The sequence below is a fragment of the Pristiophorus japonicus genome, chromosome 4 (assembly GCF_044704955.1).
Source record: "Pristiophorus japonicus isolate sPriJap1 chromosome 4, sPriJap1.hap1, whole genome shotgun sequence".
Lineage (NCBI taxonomy): Eukaryota > Metazoa > Chordata > Chondrichthyes > Pristiophoridae > Pristiophorus > Pristiophorus japonicus.
The window spans coordinates 275,078,999-275,104,799 of NC_091980.1; the positions used below are offsets into that span (position 1 = coordinate 275,078,999).

The 25,801-nt window shown below is 41.8% G+C and overlaps 1 protein-coding gene across 3 annotated transcripts in view; it reads left to right on the forward strand.

Annotated features, from left to right (window-relative positions):
- Positions 1-19,920, forward strand: part of golga5 (golgin A5) — a 42,547-nt gene extending 22,627 nt beyond the window's left edge. For 2 of the 3 annotated variants that reach the window (XM_070879502.1, XM_070879501.1), the window contains 8 exons: positions 395-598; positions 2,115-2,285; positions 3,814-3,942; positions 4,922-5,020; positions 5,980-6,202; positions 7,545-7,650; positions 7,835-7,898; positions 19,528-19,920. In XM_070879502.1, the coding sequence (XP_070735603.1) occupies positions 395-598; positions 2,115-2,285; positions 3,814-3,942; positions 4,922-5,020; positions 5,980-6,202; positions 7,545-7,650; positions 7,835-7,898; positions 19,528-19,614 (1,083 nt within the window). In that variant the 3' untranslated portion in view covers positions 19,615-19,920. The remainder of the gene's footprint in view (positions 1-394; positions 599-2,114; positions 2,286-3,813; positions 3,943-4,921; positions 5,021-5,979; positions 6,203-7,544; positions 7,651-7,834; positions 7,899-19,527) is intronic. The other variant, XM_070879503.1, reaches the window with a different exon arrangement.
- Positions 19,921-25,801: the final 5,881 nt, after the last annotated feature.

Here is a 25,801-nt window from a genome sequence, read left to right on the forward strand (position 1 = left end):
TGACAGACAAACCTTGTGTAATGAGCATAAAATTAAACTTAAAAAAAAAAAAAATCTGTGCCAATTTTCTCCCCTCCTTCCATGGGTGCTGGGCACCCTCCAGTGCACTGTCCAAGGGGCTGTCATTCATGTGTGACCTAGACAGTGAGTAAGAAACAGGTACAACGCCACCTTCCTATGAATACCTGACTGAGGGTGAGCAATTGCTAGGACTTAGTGTGCAGTATTTAGGTGTGTTACACAAAATTATATTATAATTACAAACATTGTCTAGCAGTCTTTTATGCTTGCCTATAAGTCAAGAAAATGGTAAAATTTACTGATCTTTTCCTAAGTATATATTAAATGTTTTGAGATGATCTGAAACACTTCTTCTTCTGTATCTTCTGTTCAGAATGAATTTGCAAGTAGACTCAGTAAGGTTGAATTCGAGCGTCAAAGTTTAGCGGAAACACTGACAGCATCTGAGAGAAAGGTTATTGAAGAGAAGAGAAGGGCAGATGACCATCAGCAACAGCTCAAAGTTGCTAAGACCAGCTTGGAATCTGCTAAACAGGAACTGATGGACTACAAGCAAAAGGCTACCAGAATTCTTCAAGTGAGGACAAGGTTATGGAGAAGTACAGAAAACCTCTCCGTTTGTTTGTCTTTAGAATGTACTGTAAAATGGGTATTTCATATGTAGAGTATATTTTGTGCAACCAGTGACCCCAGACATAAATGTATACATTTTAAGTCCCAGGCCCCAGGATCTGCAAAAGAGCCCCCAATCTAGACACTTATTTCGATAGCAGCAAGTTTCTGCTGAATAGGGAATCATTAACAATGGAATATTAATTTGGGATTATCACTAGAAGAACAATGAGGGGAATTAGAAGAATTTTTCATTAGGACTATTTCAGAATGCTTTACAACACTATTGAGGCAGAGATTAGAGCATTTAGAGAGCCCTGAATAAGTATTAGAAAAGAAACAATATAAAAGGAAAAGAGCAAGAAAATGGGATTAGATTAGCTGCAGTTGAAGAGCTATGGTGGGTTGAAGGGCCTCCTCTGCTGAGAGACTTCGATTCTGTGATTAGTGCCCTTTCATGTCGAGGCGAACACCTAAAACCTAAAAAAAAATGTTGAATTTTCATGATCAAACTGGAGAGTAAAATGTGTACTTAAAACAAAAACTTGTACATTTCACTCTTGCTTTGCAGTATTTGAATCTTGTCACGAGATGACAAAATTGTGCCTTGTGGGGAAAAAGTAAATGAGGTAAATTAGGTAGCTTGAGCCAATTTCCATATTTGTATCATCACTATCATTTTAAGTCTTTGCTGTTTGTAACCAGAGATTGCTCATTTTAGGTCAAACTCATAAATATAAAATCAACATATTGCATTTGATGTGATTACTGATTTAATGATCCACTTTGACTATTTTGAATAAAACTTATCAAAGTTATATCAAAGAATATTTAAAATGTAAATATGATAATTCTCATTTGAAGTTAAGAATGTGCTTTGTTGTGGATTTAGGATCAATAGTGCTGGTGATTATAAAGTAGGATTCTATAAATAAAAGAAAGACTTACATTTATATAGCGCCTTTCATGAACACCGGACGTCTCAAAGCACTTTACAGCCAATGAAGTACTTTGAGTGTAGTCACTGTTATAATGTGGGAAACGCAGTAGTCAATTCGCGCACAGCAACTCCCACAAACATCAATGTGATAACGACCAGATAATCTGGGTTTTTTATGTTAGTTGAGGGATAAATATTGGCCAGGACACTGCTCTTCTTCAAAATATTGCCATGGGATCTTTTATATCAACCTGAGAGAGCAGATGGGGCCTCGCTTTAATGTGTCATCCAGAAGACAGCACCTCCAACATTGCAGCCCTCCCTCAGCACTGCACTGGGGTAGCAGCCTAGATTTATGTGCTCAAGTCCCTGGAGTGGGATTTGAACCTGCAATCTTCTGACTCAATGCGAGTGTACTACCCACTGAGCCACAGCTGACATTCATGAAATGCTATGCATGTTTTTTTTCCTCAGTGAATATTCCAAAATAATTAAAAACAAATTTGGTATTATGAAGTATTTATACACCTGTTTCCCATAGTCCAAAGAGAAACTGATTAACAGCCTAAAAGAGGGCTCTGGGATTGAAGGTTTAGAGAACCACGCCCTCAGCGCCATGGAACTGGAGGAACTGCGGCATGAGCGTGACATGCAACGTGAAGAGGTCCAAAAACTGCTGGGTCACATCCAACAGCTGAGGACAGAACTACAGGTAACTCTCAAAAAAAGAATGTTTTTTGTTGCTCGCTTTTAGAAGTGATTGAACAAAACTGTACTGACCACGTTCTAACTAGGGGGTGGGGGGTGGAATTTTCAACTGCTGTCCACCCGTTTCTCGGCTGAAAAACAGGTGGCTCCCACAGGAAAATCTAAATGTCACGCTGGACACCCATTTGCCCACATTATTCAGTTTTCAGACAAGCCTTTAAATGGGCGCCTAGCACTCCTGACCAAAATAGTCGGGCGGCTGTTGAAATATGAAAACCGGGGCCCTATGCTGGTTGTAGATCCTCGATTGGAATGGTGATGTGCAAATGGGCGGTGTATGCCCCTTGCATGCTCATCTCAGTTGTGCCGGGCGTTGACTAACCTAACCCGTGATCCTTAAAGGGACCACTGCAGGCCATTCAGGAAGAGATAAGTTTTTGGCTCCTGGTCCCACAAAATCTTCCAGACCATTGCCGCTCTACACCTCCCCTCAGGAACCGGTCCCCCCACCCCTGCAACAGGACCACTCTACTGACAGATCCATATAGAATGCCCTTTAGAGAAGGAAACCGGTCATCCTTACCCGTTATAGCTAATATGTGACTCCAATCCCACACCAACATGGTTGACTCTTAACTGCCCTGTGAAGTGGTCTAGCAATTCACTCGGTTGTATCAAATACTTGTCGTGATTAATGAAGAAGACCCACCACAACTTTCTCAGGACAACTAGAGATGAGCAATAAATGCCAGCCTTGCTTAGTGATGCCCACATCCTGTGAATTAATTTTTTTTTTAAAGAAGCCAGCTGATTGGGGTTCTGTACAGCAATATTCTGTCATGCACTGGTTTACACAGTATGACCAAATGCCTTGAATCAGGTACTACAATAAAATGCACTGTTGCAAAACTGTATTTCAAAATAGAATAGAAATTTGCAAAACTGTATTTCAAAATAGAAATTTTCTATAGTATGGCAACAGTAGCACTAATTGAGTGCTCCAGCAATTAACATTGGGCAAACAGATTTTAGTTGGTGAAAAGAAAGAGGGACATTTTACAAAGAAAATAACATCCATAACAACGTTTACTGATGAGAGAAAAGGGTCAAATGCTCAAAATCCTCAACAACAACAAAAAACGAGCTTGATTTACAGCTGTCAGTGACTTCAAGTAATGCCCATTTTCAGTGCACACTATCTTGAGTAACATACAGAAGATTAATAAATGAGATGGGAAAAAATTACCTCAAAAGGTTTTATTGCACATACTCGATCAAAGTGTTCAGGCTAATTTAACGTTTGAATATTTATGCACTATTGCTGTTTTCCTGTTTTTATGGATGCAATTTATTTTTGCTATAAATAGTAATTTTGTAATTCTGTTCCATTCCTATAGGCTTTACAATGACATGAATAAAAATTGAGTAATTGTTCTAGTTACTTCTTAGTGGAGGCTGGGTATGTGTAATAATATATTAAAAATGAAATTCTGCTGACTGAATCAACTTTATGAACTTGAATGCATTGACAGGATACAGAGACACAGCAGTTGGGTGAGGCAGAGTCATCCAGGGAACAAATCCAAGAGCTACAGGAACAAATAAATGCAGTAACGGGGACCAGAAAGGAACTGGAGGCTGAACTGGAGCGACAGAAACAGGCAAGTGCCTCTCCCATGGATTTTCAAACCAAAACATAAATTGCTAATGTTGCCTTAACTTTATTAAACCGCTGTGATCTCAACATTTATGGTGTTGCCATCTGGTTATATTATTTTGGTTTGTTTTCTATTACACAAAACTGCACTACATTATGGTTGATGGAACAATCGAAATATTGAAAACCCCCTCCCTAAACACGCATGAAATATAAATATATGTATTCTATGCAAATGTGTTTAATAGAGAAAGTAAGATGGAAAGAAATTTGTAAAAACATTTTTTAAACTATTGTTTGATATAATGAAGAAAAAATAGGTTACCTTCTCTAATATGACGTGACATAGTATTTAGCAGTTGCTCTACAGCATTGGATCAATGGCAGTTTTGTCAATCTTTCATTAACAATTACAAAGCTCATTAGTATTATGAACTAAATATATTTTTAAATTTCTAATTTTTTACTAAACATTGAGCTGTTTAGAAGTAAGTTTAAAAATTCTAATCCTAAAGATATGGGCACATGCTTAAACTGCTACTTTCCCACTTTTCAAGCAAACTGCGAAAAATACAGCTTTCATTCGATTGGTTAAAATGATTATTTCAAGACTTGCATTCGTAAAGCGTCACTGGACTCCATGTGGCTCTTTAGCACACTACATGCATTTTGGAGAGAAAAGAGCTTTTCTTAAAAAAAAAAAGTGAGCTGTGTTCAGTTGGAACATTGCTTGAATATAAAAATAAGTTAGCAAGCTGTCTCAGTCTGATGGAATTTGCTCGATAAACCATATGGAAGAGGGTAGTTGTAACATTCAGGTGTGCGGATATTCAGGTGTTTGTTTTCAAAGTTAATTTGTATAGTAGGAGATTTTGTACCAGGACTTGCTAGAGTAGTTATTCAACTATTGAAGTTTTTATCTATTTTTATGAAACTATTAATAACGTGCTATTTACATTTATCGCTCTGGGTTGGATTTGCAGGAGTTTCAGTACATAGAAGAGGAACTTCACCGGACGAAGAACACACTGCAGACTAGAATAAAGGACCGAGAGGAGGAAATTCAGAAACTCAGGAACCAGGTATTGTTTCAAATGTCTGGTTGGTATTCACTAGTGTGAAACTTGATTTTCTACCATCACAACTTCAAAATGTTTGCATATTGACTGCAATGTAATCTGCCTTGTAGGGGTTATTCTGGGGTATTGAATCTGAAGCCATGAAGTAGATGAGCCATGGTCAAGCTGATAGTTGAGGCAGTTCAAAATGCTTGAATCTGGGACTCGAGAGTTAGAAGGTAGAAAAGGAAGAAAATATGGATCCAGAAGCTCTGACTGTTCTAGGTGGGAGGCTGAGAGAAATGAAGTTTGGATCAAGGGGGCTGCAAGTCTGGAGACTAGGCAATCCTTTTGCTGAGGGATATGTACAGTAAAAGTGCAGATAGTATTTGCTGCTGCCCTGCTAATGGGGGCATTTGTGGCTTTTCATTTGAAAGTCATGAACACAACCATGTGGATTACCAGATAGCCTCACTGTGAAATAGTTTAACTCTTTCAACAGAATTGAGAGACAGCTTCTATTCAGGAAGAAAAGGTACAATCCTCTGCCAAATGACATTTTGTGATTTTTAAGTGCAGAATATTGGCGGACCCACTTACAGAAAAGTCTGCATTTTATGTTCCTAATTTGTTTATCTTTTATATACTTTTAAGATGAGACCATTATCATCAATTGGAGAAGCACATATTAAACACACAATTCCTCACAAAACTGTCAGTGCATTTTCAACTCTTCAATTGTTTTGCTTTGTCACAGGGAGTGTTTGCGGCATAGCCTATTGCATTTCATTTAAATTCAGGACAAAGCAGATACATTTTTGAAGCAGAAAATGATGCATGGCTATGGGGAGAGCAGTGCAGTAGGATTCATTTTGGATTGCTTTAACAAAGAGCTGGCGTTGATGGGCTGAATGCTCTTGTTCTGTATTGTAAACTTCTATGGTTACTCACTGCTGAATGTTCTCTATTCCTCCCACCTCCAGCTTACAAACAAAGCTTTGAGTAGCAGCCACACTGAACTGGAGAACCGACTGCACCAGCTGACCGAGACCTTGATCCAGAAACAGACGATACTGGAGGCCCTCAGCACCGAGAAGAACTCGCTTGTCTTCCAGCTAGAACGCCTGGAGCAGCAGCTTAAGAGTGTACAGGGCAGCAACGTTAATGGCACTGCTATTAATGTATCTGTATTGGAAAACAATGAAGGTAGGCAACTATCCCTTTCAGTGACGGGAGCTATATTGGAAAGTTCCTGGTTTAAGACTTCCAGGCTCAAGAGCGGCCTATATTAACTTAAGATTACGCTTCTGATTTTAAATGGACTTATTCAGAAATATAAAGATTTTAAATTTAATTCAACCACACTATATATATTTTTATTATTTCCAGTGTAAAATCAGCTTTGCTCTTAGCTCAGTATGTAAAATTTGATGTTTCAAGTTTGCTGTTCGTAGAATCATAGAAATTTACAGCATGGAAGGAGGCCATTTCGGCCCACCGTGTCCGTGCCGGCCGACCAAGAACTGTCCAACCTAATCTCACTTTCCATCTCTTGGTCCGTAGCCCTGAAGGTTACGGCACTTTAAGTACACATCCAACTATTTTTTAAATGTGGTGAGGGTTTCTGCCTCTACCACCCTTTCAGGCAGAGAGTTCTAGACCCCCACCACCCGCTGGGTGAAGAAATTTCCCCTCATATCTCCTCTAAACCTCCCTCCAATTATTTTAAATCTATGCCCCCTGGTTGTTGACCATTCTGCCAAAAGAAATAGTCCTTCCTATCCACTCTTTCCAGGCCCCTCATAATTTTATACACCTCAATGAGGTCTCCCCTTGGCTCCTCTGTTCCAAAGAAAACAGATCCAGCATCTCCAATCTTTCCTTATAGCCAAAGCTCTCTAGTCCAGGCAACGTTCTTGTAAATCTCCTCTGCACCCTTTCCAGTGCAATCACATCTTTCCTGAAATGTGGTGACCAGAACTGCACACAGTACTCCAGCTGTGGCCTAACCAGTATTTTATACAGTTCAAGCATAACCTCTTTGCTCTTGTATCGACTAATAAAGGCAAGTTCAAAGTAATAGTGGCTGATGCTTGGTTAGGAGTGGGGACTTGACTGGAATCTCACTTGTCAAACAACTGTAAAACCCACACTTTATCCAGGTCTTTTCACAAGTCAAATAAAAATCTGGATTGCTCTCCCTGTTGCGTTGTGAGTTTTCAGTAGCAATAGTGAACAAATTTAATGACTTAATTTGAATGAGTATAATCTTTTAATGCTTTCCCTCAACTGAAGGATTAGCATCCACCTGTCACCATTATCCATCTAAAAGATGATTAGGAAATGGCTTCACTGTATAACAAGATGTTGTAGAAGATGCAAGTCGTTTGATCCTGATATTTTGGATGGCATGCCGCAGACAAATATTGCCCCACTGTACCGTAAATCAGTGATCTTTTCCTGGCATAGAGAGAAATTCTTGCTAATGTTTTCATCATACATCTGTGAATTGATGAAATACTTTACTGAATATATTGCATTGAACTAGGTACTCGAATGAGGAATGTCCCAGTTCTTTTCAGTGAAACGGACAGCACAACAGCAGGAATGTACGGGAAAGTCCGCAAAGCAGCAAATACAATAGACCGGTTCAGGTAAACTTCTGCTGCTAAATCCTGTTTAGATTTCTTTTTAACAGCATGTAATTGTGACGAGTATATATATATATATATATGTGTGTACATGTACGCTTGATCTTTTTTTTCATACACCAGATTTAATGTTATGTTTCTATTTTATGGCGATGGCACTGGAAATAATGCCTCGTGTCTTTCACAGCATCCGGTTAGGAATTTTTCTGAGACGGTATCCAATTGCAAGGGTGTTTGTAATTATTTATATGGTGAGTTTCTTCTTTTATTAGATGCAATGTATGTCTAGTATTCTGGTTGATGGTATGTCTCAGCATTTAGATTTAGATTGAATTTAAAGCAGCCAAAGAGGGGTGGTCTTTCAGTGATCTCTACTACGGGCACCTTATGTGACCCATGAGTCAACTGCAGCTTTTCAAGCTCTCATAACATGAAATAGAAGTAGGAGTAGGCCTCGAGCCTGCTCCACCATTCAATAAGATCATGGCTGATCTGATCCTGGCTTCAGCTCCACTTCTCTGCCCGCTCCCCATAACACTTGACTCCCTTATCGTTCAAGTTCAGTTCAGACCTGCATTTCCAACTTCTTTTCCAGTTCCAATGCATGCTGCAGGCACCACACAACTGTTGCTGGCTCTGTTGCTACCATCGCTGCTGCTTTTAATCCCAGTGCCAAGATAGCCACCCTTTACAAAACACAAATTGTAGAGTGGTTACCCATGGCATATCATGGTCTGAGTGGTCAGTAGCATGACCTTTCCATTATATCGCCACTCACATGGGCTGACAAAATGTGAAGAGGCTTTTCTATTGGCCAGTTTTGAATGAAATATCTGCTGAGGATAGTACATACAACCAAGAGAAGCAGAGTGAACTGTTCTTGTTGCGAAATCTAGGCTAAAGGAGAGAAAGGCTGCACGAAGGAAAGATATAGAGGGATAAAGTCTGAATCTTTATAATGTATTTTCATAAATCACTTTTTTATTCTGGTGTGGGGAATGCAAGGAGTTTTTCTCCTATAGTCTCCCTATTCAAATATCTTCTCTGCCCAAGAACGCTGGCAAGAGACCCAACTCCCCGTAGCCATATCTCAACTTGAAATGGAGTCAGTCCTGGATCACAATTAAGTGCCCAAGACTGTAAAATTCAATACAGACTCATACTAAAGGGTACCAATTTTAGATAGTCCTAACTGGGACTGAGGACTGAAAAGGAGACTGAATGAGCTACTAAGTTACGGAATTCATTGCTGCTGGGAGCACACACCTAAGGTGTGAGCTTGTGGCAGTTGGTTTGGTGTCTCTCAGAGCCCGAGATGAAATGTCATGGGACTAGACTGTCGGTACATTATCGCCCATTTAGCACAGAGATGCAGGCTAACGCCCATATTTGATGGAAAGTAGCGCCCGATTATAGCCCATTTATCGCCGGTCCAACTTTCAGCATAGAAACATAGAAAATAGGTGCAGGAGCAGGCCATTCAGCCCTTCTAGCCTGCACCGCCATTCAATGAGTTCATGGCTGAACATGAAACTTCAGTACCCCATTCCTGCTTTCTCGCCATACCCCTTGATCCCCCGAGTAGTAAGGACTTCATCTAACTCCCTTTTGAATATATTTAGTAAATTGGCCTCGACTACTTTCTGTGGTAGAGAATTCCACAGGTTCACCACTCTCTGGGTGAAGAAGTTTCTCCTCATCTCGGTCCTAAATGGCTTACCCCTTATCCTTAGACTGTGACCCCTGGTTCTGGACTTCCCCAACATTGGGAACATTCTTCCTGCATCTAACCTGTCTAAACCCGTCAGAATTTTAAACGTTTCTATGAGGTCCCCTCTCATTCTTCTGAACTCCAGTGAATACAAGCCCAGTTGATCCAGTCTTTCTTGATAGGTCAGTCCCACCATCCCGGGAATCAGTCTGGTGAATCTTCGCTGCACTCCCTCAACAGCAAGAATGTCCTTCCTCAAGTTAGGAGACCAAAACTGTACACAATACTCCAGGTGTGGCCTTACCAAGGCCCTGTACAACTGTAGCAACACCTCCCTGCCCCTGTACTCAAGTCCCCTCGCTATGAAGGCCAACATGCCATTTGCTTTCTTAACCGCCTGCTGTACCTGCATGCCAACCTTCAATGACTGATGTACCATGACACCCAGGTCTCGTTGCACCTTCCCTTTTCCTAATCTGTCACCATTCAGATAATTGTCTGTCTCTCTGTTTTTACCACCAAAGTGGATAACCTCACATTTATCCACATTATACTTCATCTGCCATTCATTTGCCCACTCACCTAACCTATCCAAGTCACTCTGCAGCCTCATAGCATCCTCCTCGTAGCTCACACTGCCACCCAACTTAGTGTCATCCGCAAATTTGGAGATACTACATTTAATCCCCTCGTCTAAATCATTAATGTACAGTGTAAACAGCTGGGGCCCCAGCACAGAACCTTGCGGTGCCCCACTAGTCACTGCCTGCCATTCTGAAAAGTACCCATTTACTCCTACTCTTTGCTTCCTGTCTGACAACCAGTTCTCAATCCACGTCAGCACACTACCCCCAATCCCATGTGCTTTAACTTTGCACATTAATCTCTTGTGTGGGACCTTGTCGAAAGCCTTCTGAAAGTCCAAATATACCACATCAACTGGTTCTCCTTTGTCCACTTTACTGGAAACATCCTCAAAAAATTCCAGAAGATTTGTCAAGCATGATTTCCCTTTCACAAATCCATGCTGACTTGGACCCATCATGCCACCATTTTCCAAATGCGCTGCTATGACATCCTTGATAATTGATTCCATCATTTTACCCACTACTGAGGTCAGGCTGACCGATCTATAATTCCCTGTTTTCTCTCTCCCTCCTTTTTTAAAAAGTGGGGTTACATTGGCTACCCTCCACTCGATAGGAACTGATCCAGAGTCAATGGAATGTTGGAAAATGACTGTCAATGCATCCGCTATTTCCAAGGCAACCTCCTTAAGTACTCTGGGATGCAGTCCATCAGGCCCTGGGGATTTATCGGCCTTCAATCCCATCAATTTCCCCAACACAATTTCCCGACTAATAAAGATTTCCCTCAGTTTCTCCTCCTTACTAGACCCTCCGACCCCTTTTATATCCGGAAGGTTGTTTGTGTCCCCCTTAGTGAATACCGAACCAAAGTACTTGTTCAATTGGTCTGCCATTTCTTTGTTCCTTGTTATGACTTCCCCTGATTCTGACTGCAGGGGACCTACGTTTGTCTTTACTAACCTTTTTCTCTTTACATATCTATAGAAACTTTTGCAATCCGCCTTAATGTTCCCTGCAAGCTTCTTCTCGTACTCCATTTTCCCTGCCCCAATCAAACCCTTTGTCCTCCTCTGCTGAGTTCTAAATTTCTCCCAGTCCCTGGGTTCGCTGCTATTTCTGACCAATTTGTATGCCACTTCCTTGGCTTTAATACTATCCCTGATTTCCCTTGATAGCCACGGTTGAGCCACCTTCCCTTTTTTATTTTTACGCCAGACAGGAATGTACAATTGTTGTAATTCATCCATGCGGTCTCTAAATGTCTGCCATTGCCCATCCACAGTCAACCCCTTAAGTATCATTCGCCAATCTATCCTAGCCAATTCACGCCTCATACCTTCAAAGTTACCCTTCTTTAAGTTCTGGACCATGGTCTCTGAATTAACTGTTTCATTCTCCATCCTAATGCAGAATTCCACCATATTTTGGTCACTCTTCCCCAAGGGGCCTCGCACAATGAGATTGCTAATTAATCCTCTCTCATTACACAACACCCAGTCTAAGATGGCCTCCCCCCTAGTTGGTTCCTCGACATATTAGTCTAGAAAACCATCCCTTATGCACTCCAGGAAATCCTCCTCCACCGTATTGCTTCCAGTTTGGCTAGCCCAATCTATGTGCATATTAAAGGCACCCATTATAACTGCTGCCCCTTTATTGCATGCACCCCTAATTTCCTGTTACATACATGAATGAGCTGCATCGCCCGGCCTATTTTTTTTTTTAAATGTCGTCGTCATCGTGCAAGGCCATGAATAGTGCTTACAATGGAAACTTGCGCCCGATTATGGCCCAGTTTATCGCCGAGCGCTAATTTCGGCATTTTGCCCAAATGATCGCTGGCCGAAAATGTCACTGAAGAAAAGCTGCAATAACTCGGCACTACGAGGAGGAGCTGTAATAAAAGGCTGTCAGGAGAAGCAATTTGTGAGTGAATTTAAGGGCCTTTTTGACTCTTGCCAATCATCTAATCACATTTGTATTTGTTGAGGACAAATTAAGGGCATTTATAGTGATTTATAGTGGGGCTGTAATTTCTCAACCAGTATTGATCACTAAACACATGCTGCACAATAGAGATGGGAGAATAAAATGAGAAAAGTTACAAACAAGTACATTGCTGTAATGTCAGGTTTAATATTAATCATGGATTTTTTTCCCCCTCTGGTCCACAGTACAAATAGAAGCAGAACTAGGGTATGTCATCCCATGAGGAAGGAAATGGAAATGGAGTTCACCCCAGTTGGCTGATAGATTTTATTTTCTAAAGCAACAGGGGCTAGAATAAAAGAAAGGTTCTATAATGTTATTGATGGGGACCAGGTCCCCTGTTCTGTCAAACCCCGTGGGGAAAGTTCTTTGCCTGAAAAAAGAAACACACATGCGCAGAACGGCCGTTGCTATGGACGCCAGCCTTGCACGACTAAATACATCGCTAAGGCCCATTTCACATTGCTAAGGCTATCGCCCATCCACAGTCAACCCCTGATCGTGGTATAAAGCTGTTCCTCAATTGTGTATGCGCTTTCAGTGCTGTGTGCTAGACCATCTTTCATCCAGTTGACAGTCTTTTTTGCAAAGCATACTTTGTGCAATGTGCTCACATAGTTTCAAAATCGAGATATAAAAAGCATCTCTATAGAATTACAAAACGCTTTTATATTGCACGAGTGATGCTGAGGTTCTCTTGCACGGGTCATGTGCAGCTGGCTACACGCCAAATGTAAAACTGCCGGGGCTCACTAACTGTGACTGTCAGGAATTCCCATTTTATCCGGTCTTCAGGGCTGCTGGTCTTGGTGAATCCCAGCAGTTTCATATTTGGTTTGCAGCCAGCAACGCAAGACCTGCGCTTAGGGAGCCAACAAGGCTATTATAATCTACAAGGGTATCTGACAATTCGGAAAGATAGACAAGAAGGGAAAGGAGGTGAGGTAGCTCTGTTAATAAAGGATGATATCAAGGCAGTTGTGAGAGATGATATTGGCTCTAATGAACAAAGTGTTGAATCATTATGGGTGGAGATTAGAGATAGTAAGGGGAAAAAGTCATTGGTGGGCGTAGTTTATAGGCCCCCAAATAATAACTTCACGGTGGGGCGGACAATAAGGGAATAATGGAGGCATGTGAAAAAGGAACGGCAGTTATCATGGGGGATTTTAACCTACATATCGATTGGTCAAATCAAATCGCATGGGGTAGCCTGGAGGAGGAATTCATAGAATGCATACGGGATTGTTGCTTAGAACAGTATGTTATAGAACCTACAAGGGAGCAAGCTATCTTAGATCTGGTCCTGTGTAATGAGACAGGAATAATAAACGATCTCCAAGTAAAAGATCCTCTCTGAATGAGTGATCACATTTTGGTTGAATTTGTAATACAGATTGAGGGTGAGGAAGTAGTGTCTCAAACGAGCGTACTATGCTTAAACAAAGGGGACTACAGTGGGATGAGGGCAGAGTTGGCTAAAGTAGACTGGAAACACAGACTAAACGGTGGCACAATTGAGGAACAGTGGAGGACTTTTAAGGAGCTCTTTCATAGTGCTCAACAAAAATATATTCCAGTGAAAAAGAAGGGCGGTAAGAGAAGGGATAACCAGCCGTGGATAACCAAGGAAATAAAGGAGAGTATCAAATTAAAAACCAATGCGTATAAGGTGGCCAAGGTTAGTGGGAAACTAGAAGATTGGGAAAATTTTAAACGACAGCAAAGAATGACTAAGAAAGCAATAAAGAAAGGAAAGATAGATTACGAAAGTAAACTTGCGCAAAACTAAAAACAGATAGTAAAAGCTATTACCGATATATAAAACGGAAAAGAGTGACTAAAGTAAATGTTGGTCCCTTAGAAGATGAGAAGGGGGATTTAATAATGGGAAATGTAGAAATGGCTGAGACCTTAAATAATTATTTTGCTTCGGTCTTCACAGTAGAAGACACAAAAACCATGCCAAAAATTACTGGTCACGGGAATGTGGGAAGGGAGGACCTTGAGATAATCACGATCAATAAGGGGGTAGTGCTGGACAGGCTAATGGGACTCAAGGTAGACAAGTCCCCTGGTCCTGATGAAATGCATCCCAGGGTATTAAAAGAGATGGCGGATGTTATAGCAGATGCATTCATGAAAATTACCAAAATTTTCTGGACTCTGGGGAGATACCAGCGGATTGGAAAGCAGCTAATGGAACACCAACAGGAAGAGCAGTGCAAGGAAGGTAGTGCAGGAGTCCCCTGTGGTCATCCCCCTGCAAAACAGATACACTGCTTTGGGTACTGTTGAGGGGGATGACTCATCAGGGGAGGGCAGCAGCAGCCAAGTTCATGGCACCGTGGCTGGCTCTGTTGCACAGGAGGGCAGGAAAGAGAGTGGGAGAGCGATAGTGATAGGGGATTCAATTGTAAGAGGAATAGATAGGCGTTTCTGCAGCCGCAACCGAGACTCCAGGATGGTATGTTGCCTCCCTGGTGCAAGGGTCAAGGATGTCTCGGAGCGGGTGGAGGACATTCTAAAAAGGGAGGGAGATCAGCCAGTTGTCGTGGTGCACATTGGTACCAACGACATAGGTAAAAAAAGGGATGAGGTCCTACGAAACGAATTTAAGGAGCTAGGAGCTAAATTAAAAAGTAGGACCTCAAAAGTAGTAATCTCGGGATTGCTACCAGTGCCACGTGCTAGTCAGAGTAGGAATCGCAGGATAGCGCAGATGAATACGTGACTTGAGCAGTGGTGCAGCAGGGAGGGATTCAAATTCCTGGGGCATTGGAACCGGTTCTGGGGGAGGTGGGACCAGTACAAACCGGACGGTCTGCACCTGGGCAGACCGGAACCAATGTCCTAGGGGGAGTGTTTGCTAGTGCTGTTGGGGAGGAGTTAAACTAATATGGCAGGGGGATGGGAACCAATGCAGGGAAACAAAAAGGAGGCAAAAACAAAAGATAGAAAGGAGATGAGGAAAAGTGGAGGGCAGAGAAACCCAAGGCAAAGAACAAAAAGGGCCATTGTACAGCAAAATTCTAAAAGGACAAAGGGTGTTTTAAAAAAAACAAGCCTGAAGTCTTTGTGTCTTAATGCAAGGAGTATCCGCAATAAGGTGGATGAATTAACTGCAAATAGATGTTAACAAATATGATGTGATTGGGATTACGGAGACGTGGCTCCAGGATGATCAGGGCTGGGAACTCAACATCCAGGGGTATTCAACATTCAGGAAGGATAGAATAAAAGGAAAAGGAGGTGGGGTAGCATTGCTGGTTAAAGAGGAGATTAAGGCAATAGTTCGGAAGGACATTAGCTTGGATGATGTGGAATCTATATGGGTAGAGCTGCAGAACACCAAAGGGCAAAAAACGTTAGTGGGAGTTGTGTACAGACCTCCAAACAGTAGTAGTGATGTTGGGGAGGGCATCAAACATGAAATTAGGGGTGCATGCAATAAAGGTGCAGCAGTTATAATGGGTGACTTTAATATGCACATAGATTGGGTTAACCAAACTGGAAGCAATACGGTGGAGGATGATTTCCTGGAGTGCATAAGGGATGGTTTTCTAGACCAATATGTCGAGGAACCAACTAGGGGGGAGGCCATGTTAGAATGGGTGTTGTGTCATGAGAGAGGATTAATTAGCAATCTCATTGTGCGAGGCACCTTGGGGAAGAGTGACCATAATATGGTGGAATTCTGCATTAGGATGGAGAATGAAAGTTAATTCAGAGACCATGGTCCAGAACTTAAAGAAGGGTAACTTTGAAGGTATGAGGCGTGAATTGGCTAGGATAGATTGACGAATGATACTTAAGGGGTTGACTGTGGATGGGCAATGGCAGACATTTAGAGACCGCATGGATGAACTACAACAATTGTACATTCCTGTCTGGCGTAAAAATAAAAAAGGGAAGGTGGCTCAACCGTGGCTATCAAGGGAAATCAGGTATAGTATTAAAGCCAAGGAAGTGGCATACAAATTGGCCAGAAATAGCAGCGAACCCAGGGACTGGGAGAAATTTAGAACTCAGCAGAGGAGGACAAAGGCTTTGATTAGGGCAGGGAAAATGGAGTACGAGAAGAAGCTTGCAGGGAACATTAAGACAGATTGCAAAAGTTTCTATAGATATGTAAAGAGAAAAAGGTTAGTAAAGACAAACGTCGGTCCCCTGCAGTCAGAATCAGGGGAAGTCATAACTGGGAACAAAGAAATGGCGGACCAATTGAACAAGTACTTTGGTTCGGTATTCACTAAGGAGGACACTAACAACCTTCCGGATATAAAAGGGGTCGGAGGGTCTAGTAAGGAGGAGGAACTGAGGGAAATCCTTATTAGTCGGGAAATTGTGTTGGGGAAATTGATGGGATTGAAGGCCGATAAATCCCCAGGGCCTGATGGACTGCATCCCAGAGTACTTAAGGAGGTGGCCTTAGAAATAGTGGATGCATTGACAGTCATTTTCCAACATTCCATTGACTCTGGATCAGTTCCTATGGAGTGGAGGGTAGCCAATGTAACCCCACTTTTTAAAAAAGGAGGGAGAGAGAAAACGGAATTATAGACCGGTCAGCCTGACATCGGTAGTGGGTAAAATGATGGAATCAATTATTAAGGATGTCATAGCAGTGCATTTGGAAAGAGGTGACATGATAGGTCCAAGTCAGCATGGATTTGTGAAAGGGAAATCATGCTTGACAAATCTTCTGGAATTTTTTGAGGATGTTTCCAGTAAAGTGGACAAGGGAGAACCAGTTGATGTGGTATATTTGGACTTTCAGAAGGCTTTCGACAAGGTCCCACACAAGAGATTAATGTGCAAAGTTAAAGCACATGGGATTGGGGGTAGTGTGCTGACATGGATTGAGAACTGGTTGTCAGACAGGAAGCAAAGAGTAGGAGTAAATGGGGACTTTTCAGAATGGCAGGCAGTGACTAGTGGGGTACTGCAAGGTTCTGTGCTGAGGCCCCAGCTGTTTACACTGTACATTAATGATTTAAACGAGGGGATTAAATGTAGTATCTCCAAATTTGCGGATGACACTAAGTTGGGTGGCAGTGTGAGCTGTGAGGAGGATGCTATGAGGCTGCAGAGCGACTTGGATAGGTTAGGTGAGTGGGCAAATGCCTGGCAGATGAAGTATAATGTGGATAAATGTGAGGTTATCCACTTTGGTGGTAAAAACAGAGAGACAGACTATTATCTGAATGGTGACAGATTAGGAAAAGGGGAGGTGCAAAGAGACCTGGGTGTCATGGTACATCAGTCATTGAAGGTTGGCATGCAGGTACAGCAGGCGGTTAAGAAAGGAAATGGCATGTTGGCCTTCATAGCGAGGGGACTTGAGTACAGGGGCAGGGAGGTGTTGCTACAGTTGTACAGGGCCTTGGTGAGGCCACACCCTGGAGTATTGTGTACAGTTTTGGTCTCCTAACCTGAGGAAGGACATTCTTGCTATTGAGGGAGTGCAGCGAAGGTTCACCAGACTGATTCCCGGGATGGCGGGACTGATCTATCAAGAAAGACTGGATCAACTGGGCTTGTATTCACTGGAGTTCAGAAGAATGAGAGGGGACCTCTCTTCACCCAGAGAGTGATGAACCTGTGGAATTCTCTACTACAGAAAGTTGTTGAGGCCAATTCACTAAATATATTCAAAAAGGAGTTAGATGAAGTCCTTACTGCTAGGGGATCAAGGGGTATGGTGAGAAAGCAGGAATGGGGTACTGAAGTTGCATGTTCAGCCATGAACTGATTGAACGGTGGTGCAGGCTAGAAGGGCCGAATGGCCTATTACTGCATCTATTTTCTATGTTTCTAAGCCTCTGTTTAAAAAAGGGGGCAGACAAAAGGCAGGTAACTATAGGCCGGTTAGTTTAACATCTGTAGTGGGGAAAATGCTTGAAGCTATCATTAAGGAAAAAATAGCGGGACATCTAGATAGGAATAGTGCAATCAAGCAGACGCAACATGGATTCATGAAGGGGAAAATCATGTTTAATTTACTGGAATTCTTTGAGGATATAACGAGCATGGTGGATAGAGGTTTACCGATGGATGTGGTGTATTTAGATTTCCAAAAGGCATTCGATAAGGTGCCACCCAAAAGGTTACTGCAGAAGATAAAGGTACGCAGAGTCAGAGGAAATGTATTAGCATGGATAGAGAATTGGCTGGCTAACAGAAAGCAGAGAGTCGTGATAAATGGGTCCTTTTCGGGTTGGAAATCGGTGGTTAGTGGTGTGTCACAAGGATAGGTGCTGGGACCACAACTGTTTACAAAATACATAGATGACTTGGAAGAGGGGACAGAGTGTAGTGTAACAAAATTTGCAGATGACACAAAGATTAGTGGGAAAGCGGGTTGTGTAGAGGACACAGAGAGGCTGCAAAGAGATTTAGATAGGTTAAGCGAATGGGCTAAGGTTTGGCAGATGGAATACAATGTCGGAAAATGTGAGGTCATCCACCTTGAGGGGAAAAAAAACAGTAAAAGGGAATATTATTTGAATGGGGAGAAATTACAACATGCTGCGGTGCAGAGGGACCTGGGAGTCCTTGTGCATGAATCCCAAAAAGTTAGTTTGCAGGTGCAGCAGGTAATCAGGAAGGCGAATGGAATGTTGGCCTTCATTGCGAGAGGGATGGAGTACAAAAGCAGGGAGGTCCTGCTGCAACTGTATAGGGTATTGGTGAGGCTGCACCTGGAGTACTGCGTGCAGTTTTGGTCACCTTACTTAAGGAAGGATATACTAGATTTGGAAGGGGGTATAGAGATGATTCACTAGGCTGATTCCGGAGATGAGGGGGTTACCTTATGATGATAGATTGATTGGACTGGGTCTTTACTCGTTGGAGTTCAGAAGGATGAGGGGTGATCTTATAGAAACATTTAAAATAATGAAAGGGATAGACAAGATAGAGGCAGAGAGGTTGTTTCCACTGGTTGGGGAGACTAGAACTAGGGGGCACAGCCTCAAAATACGGGGGAGCCAATTTAAAACCGAGTTGAGAAGGAATTTCTTCTCCCAGAGGGTTGTGAATCTGTGGAATTCTCTGCCCAGGGAAGCAGTTGAGGCTAGCTCATTGAATGTATTCAAATCACAGATAGATAGATTTTTAACCAATAAGGGAATTAAGGGTTATGGGGAGCGGGCGGGTAAGTGGAGCTGAGTCCACGGCCAGATCAGCCATGATCTTGTTGAATGGCGGAGCAGGCTCGAGGGGCTAGATGGCCTACTCCTGTTCCTAATTCTTATGTTCTTATGTAAATCCTAATTTTCTCTTCGCTATTTACAACCTGTGCCCCATTTTCCTACTGTTGCAGTTTAGCTTGAAATAGTGGTTCTGATCTACCTTTTCTATCCTATTTATACTTTGAATGCTTCTGTGTGCGCCAGTCTTAATCGCCTCCTTTCAAGGTTGAATAGCTTAAGTTTTTTACAAGTCTTTCCTCAAGAATTCAGTTATCTGATGCTGGCAGCAGTCAAATGCCCCCCTCAGCATCACAAGAGAAATTTGGTCACAGTGTATATGTTCCTACCAGAAATTCCATGTATGTGTTTAACTAAAAGATTTTGTTACTCTTAGGTGCTGCTACACTTCTGGGTAATGATAGTGCTTCTGACGTACACACCAGAGATACACCATGGTCCCTCCCGACCAGATGGCAAGTGAAAAGAAACAGCCATAAGCCCATCCGAGCTGGATCCAGATCTTTAAATATATTTATGTAGCACAGGACTACAGACCAATAAGTCTATATATACTGTAGAACTAGCTTACTGTTGGCTTTGATCATGAGAATAAGAAGTACAAGTTAAATAGTTTGAAAGTTTAATTCTTTACTGCATTTTATCTTGTCACTTTCCCATTCCCCCTCTCTTATTAGACTCTGTACATACAAATGCAGTTATGTAATTATATTGATGGACAGATATGACTTGATTTGTGCAATTTCTTTTAATAAACTTATTCCAAAAATGTTGACTCTTACAAATGTATGGTACTATATTCAATAGTATAATAATGTGATATAATAAAACCATAAAAACATAGAAATGAGAAACGGTTGTGCTGCTCACTGCCATCCAGGGCCTGTTTCATGACCTGGCCTGAACATTTTTCATGTTATCCTGTTGCTCGCACGCGCGCGCACACACACACGTGCACTCGCGCCTATCTGTCTGCTAGTTGATTGAGAATGGATCTGATTCACTGTTGGATGTTCCAGTTGTAGGAGCCTAGATGATGGTTTATTTCACAAGTCAGTGTCTTAAATGCAAATATTTTCTGGGTATCCTTGTGCAAGGCCTCACACTAGCCTCAATGTGCCAATTTCTAACATACACTTTAATCATGTGGATTCACCCCAACCACAGCCTCTGATTTGTCTATCCTGTTTTTGCACAAAATCTTCATTTTGAAAGCCATAATAATGTATTTCCTTGATGTATTTTCTCAGAAAATATATCTCCTTAGCCTCTCTTCGGTGATCCAATATCTGAAATCATCTCGGTTATCCTTCTCAAATGTTCTTGTGGGCCAGCTCACTCTAGATTTCCATCCTCTGTATTTATTTCAACTGCATTTGTATACTTAGATTTGCACTGAGTTTGTGTTGCTTTCAATTTCAATGCAATGGCAATTCTTACTAACTTAATTTGTCTTCAACAAGGATGGCTTAATTCATCATTGCATTGCTATCAGTTGCTACCATAATCTGTGCTCACAGCTACCCTCAAGTGGGCAATGATGGTACAGCAGTTTGATTCAGATAAAATTGAGTTTTACTTATACCAGAGGTTCCCAAACTTTACTTACTGCGTACTCCCTTCCAGATCTACCAGCTGCCTGCGTATCCCTACTAGCACACAAGATTAATATTTTAACTCTTTAATGCCCAAGCATTATACAAAATGTACAAATTATGATACCTAGATACAACTTAGTGTACAGTGATTGGAGGTGAGGGGTCTGTACTAAGGGCTCTATACGTAATCTTCTCCTGCATCTGTGTTCTCATTGATACATTTTGAAGTCTTTTAAATACTTTTTTTTTTATTCGTTCATGGGATGTGGGCATTGCTGGCAAGGCCAGCATTTATTGTCCATCCTCAATTGTCCTTGAGAAGGTGCTGATGAGCCGCCTGCTTGAACTATTGCAGTCCGTATGGTGAAGGTACTCCAACAGTGCTGTTAGGGAGGGAGTTCCAGGATTTTGACACAGCAACGATGAAGGAACAGCGATATATTTCCAAGTCAGAATGCTGTGGTGAGTTGCTGCAGTGCATCTTGTACATGGTACACACTAGCCACAGTGCACCGGTGGTGGAGAAAGTGAATGCTTAAAGTGGTGGATAGGGTGGCAATTAAGCAGGCTGCTTTGTCTTTGATTTTGTCAAGCTTCTTGAGTGTTGTTGGAGCTGCACTCATTCCATCACACTCCTGACTTCTGCTATGTAGATGGTGGAAAGGCTTTGGGGAGTCTGGAGATGAGATACTCGCTGCATATATAAATATATATTTCTGTATCAAATTCCCACAGTTTTAAAGCTTTGAGTAGCATATTGTAAAAATGCAATAAATAAATAAAATCCACCATTAGACAATTTCTCCCACGTAGCCCGCGGAGATGTCTCGCATACCTTTGGGAACCCGACTCATACAGAAGTGAGGCTAGGGAGAATCAGTTTAACTTCGGTAGTGGGGGAAGCTTTCAGAAATGGGGACAAAATTAACAATCACTTGGACAAGTGTGGATTAATTAAGCAAAGCCAGCATAGATTTGTTAAAGGCAAATCATGTTTTACTAACTTGATCCAGTTTTTTGATGAGGTAACAGGTTGATGAGGGTAATGCGGTTGATGTGTACATGGACTTCCAAAAGGCGCTTGATAAAGTACCACATAATAGGCTTGCCAGCAAAGTTGAAGCCCGTGGAATAAAATGGACAGTGACAGCATGGATATGAAATTGGCTAAGTGACAGGAAACAGAGAGTAGTGGTGAACGGTTGTTTTTCAGACTGGAAGAAGGTATCCCGTGGTGTTCCCCAGGGGACAGTACTAGGTCCACTGCTTTTGATATATATTAATGACTTGGACTTGGGTGTACAGGGCACAATTTCAAAATTTACAGATGATACAACATTTAGAAGTATAGTGAACAGTGAGGACTTCAAGAGTACATAGACAGGCTGGTGAAATGGGCGGACACATGGCAGATGAAATTTAATGTAGAACAGTGCAAAGTGATACATTTTGGTAGGAAGAATGAGGAGAGGCAATATAAACTAAAGGGTACAATCCTAAAGTGGGTGTATGAACAAAGACCTGTGGGTTTATGTGCACAAATCGTTGAAGGTGGCAGGGCTGGTTGAGAAAGCGGTTTAAAAAAAGCATACGGGATCCTAGGCTTCATAAAGAAAGGAATAGAGTATAAAAGCAAGGAAGTTATGATGAGCCTTTATAAAACACTGGTTCAGCCTCAACTGGACTATTGTGTCCAATTCTGGGCATCATACTTTAGGAAGGACATGAAGACCTTAGAAAGGGTGCAGAAAAGATTTACAAGAATGGTTCCAGGGGTGAGGTACTTCAATTATGTGGATAGACCAGAGAAGCTGGGGTTGTTCTCCTTGGAGCAGAGAAAGTTGAGAAGAGATTTGATAGAGGTGTTCAAGATCATGATGTGTCTGGACAGAGTAGATAGAGAGAAACTTCCCATTGGCAGAAGGGTCAAGAACCAGAAGACACAGATTTAAGGTGATTGGCAAAAGAATCAAATGTGACATGAGGGGAAACTTTTTTACACCATGTGTAGCTAGGATCTGGAATGCACTGTCTGAAAGAGTGGTGGAGACAGACTCAATAATGGCTTTCAAAAGAGAATTGGATAAGTACCTGAAGGAAAAAAATTTGCAGGGCTACAGGGAAAGTGCACGGAAGTGGGACTAACTGAAATGCTCTTGCAGAGAGCCGGCACAGGCCAAATGGCCGCCTCCTGTGCTGTATCTATTCTATGATTCTAATTCCCTGTCTCAGTATTTCACTCATTTTAGTTACTAAATTTACTATTTATTTTTACATACTCCTTGGCTATGGAACAGATTTGCAGGGTCTGGACCGCTCCATTGTCACGCAAGTCATTGTTGGCAGCCCATCCAACCATGTCGTAGCTAACCCTGATGCAATTTTCAGTCAATGTCCACTTCTTGTGGTCAATAAAAGCCATAAGCAATGTCAAACCAGACTCATTTTCCCTTTCATTAATTCCATGCTAAGGCTAATTACAACAACAACTTGTGATTATTACAGTATCGCAACTACTGCCGAATATTCAAGTAACCCAGCACAGACCACCTTCCCTATCTGTACATCTCAGAGATCCTCAGTGGAGTAACTTGCTGAGCTTGTATTTTGTCCATTTGCAGCGTTATTACAACGGGACATTGAAGAATGTTGCCGATCAACAGTTCGAACTTTGGTTACTTATTTCACAGCAGCTGCATCAAAGTAATTTAGAAGACAAATGGCTTCAGTCACTTGTACTACGATTGTCCCTACAGGCAAGTCTACCTTTGCCAAGAACAACTGCATTGTGTTTATTTCCATCAAGCCAGGCAACACGCAAAGGGATTGCAGAGAATCTCAAAACATGGTTAATTTTAAGCAGTCACTACTCAGGCTCAGTTTAAATCACAATATGCTAATCACCGTGTCTGCATAAATTCCTCAGTATTCATATTAATTTGTCACTTATTCCATGAGAAGCTGAACAAGAATTAGTTAAAATGACAGGCAGGGATTTAACATCAGTCAGTGTGCTAGCCAGTGTGCCAAGAACCAACTTAAAATTTTTCAAAAGCTTGAGGTAAAATTGATACTGAGCATTATTTTAAAGAGGCGATGTTTGTCTGAAAGTTAGAAAGTGAGAAAATGACTGCTAATCAGAGTGTCAGCTGTGGCTCAGTGGGTAGTACTCTTGCCTCTGAATCAGAAGGTTGTGGATTCAAGTCCCACTCCAGGGTCCTAAGCACAAAAAAATCTAGGCTGACACTCCAGTGCAGTGCTGCTCTTCGAAATAGTGCCATAGGATCTTTTACGAGCACCTGAGAGAGCATTAACATCACATCTGAAAGACGGCACCCCAGTGCAATGCTCTCTCAAGTGCTTGTAAAAGATCCCATGGCACTATTTCAAAGAAAAGCAGTGGTCCTGGCCAATATTTATCTTTCAATCAACATAACAAAAAAAGATTATCTTGTCATTATCACATTGCTATTTGTGGGAACTTCCTTGTGTGCAAATTGGCTGCCTACATTACTACAGTGACTACACTCCAAAAGTATTTCATTGGCTGTAAAGCACTTTGAGACATCCAGTGGTCATGAAAGGTGCTATATAAATCTTTATTATAATATGTCTTTCTTTCTTACACACCTTGACTATGGGGATAGTGTAAAATGGACGATATTGATTCAGCCGCCCGTTATACATTTCTCCAGACTTTCATTCCCATTGACTTCCTGTGCTGATATCCTGGTTGTGAAAAGTGCTAGATAGAGATTGGGGGGAGAACATGAGTGATTGAGAGTGAAGATGGTCAGGCAGACACTCAGCCATATTTTGCACACAACCCCTACCCCAAATGCAGCCTCCAGCAGTTGGTAGCTCCTTCCCTAGTGTGGCAGGCTCCCTTCCCTGTGGGACATGAGTGAGCCATTTGGGGTTTTCCAAAAAGCCAACAGCTTTCAAGCAGATCACTAACCTTTTACCAGATTACCCGTGGTGCTGGCTGAAACTCCATCAAAGTCTAACATTTTTGTGGGTTGTATGTGGCGATCCTTCTGATGGGTCAATGGGTCTGGGCTCTGTCTAGTATTAGTACTCAACCATATAAAGTAGGGAAATGCAGGGTTCAGTTCCTGCTGTGCATTGAGCTGGTGGCAGCAGTCTCACAGCCTCAGAGCGCCTAGACCAAAAGAAAAATCACACAGGCATTTTTATAAAAGAAACTTCAGCTCGCATTCTTATGTTAACACAGTGGTACTGGAATAGGCAGTGGTGATGGGGGATGGAGAAACCATCAACCATTTACCAGTCAGCAGTCATTCTTTATTTTATCCGAGGTGAAGCTGCTCAACAAGATACATTTCTGACGAAGGATTATCGACCTGAAGCGTTAACTCTGTTTCTCACTCCACAGATGCTGCATGAACTGTATTTCCAGCATTTTTCTGTTTTTATTTCAGATTTCAGCATCCGCAGTATTTTACTTTTGTAAGATAAATTTCCCTATTGAAAATGGATATTTCAAAGATTGAGCAGGGTTATATGACTTAGCATAAACAGGTTAATTGTGCTGCTCACTAACATAATACAGGTCATTTATTTCCTTGTCAAGGGTATCGTTATGCAGGAAAATTTACATAGAAGCATATGATTTTTGGGAGGGTCAGGGGTTGAAGGAATTTGTTGCATGTTGACCTAACACACCTGAAAACAGGATAAACTGGCCAGATGTTTCTTAAAGTAAATGTATTGAAAATTTTAGGAGGAGAAAAAGACTAATTATTCTTGCCCTGTACTCCAGTTTGTTAAAAGCTGTGATAATAAACATGATTAAATGCACAAGTGCTTTCAGTTATGCATCCTGGTGCATTGAGTACGACATAATAAATTTAAATCTCAGTGCCATCAAGCACGGTTTTGTATTGACGGATGGAATTTGTTGTAGAGGATGAAAGTATGGCAGAGATATATTAAATATTTTGCATCAAAACGCGAGAGGGCGCAAGAGTTGGGGATAGAAGGAGGTTGGGCGAGGCTGGGGGGGAGATAGTGACTAGGGGCTGGAGGGAG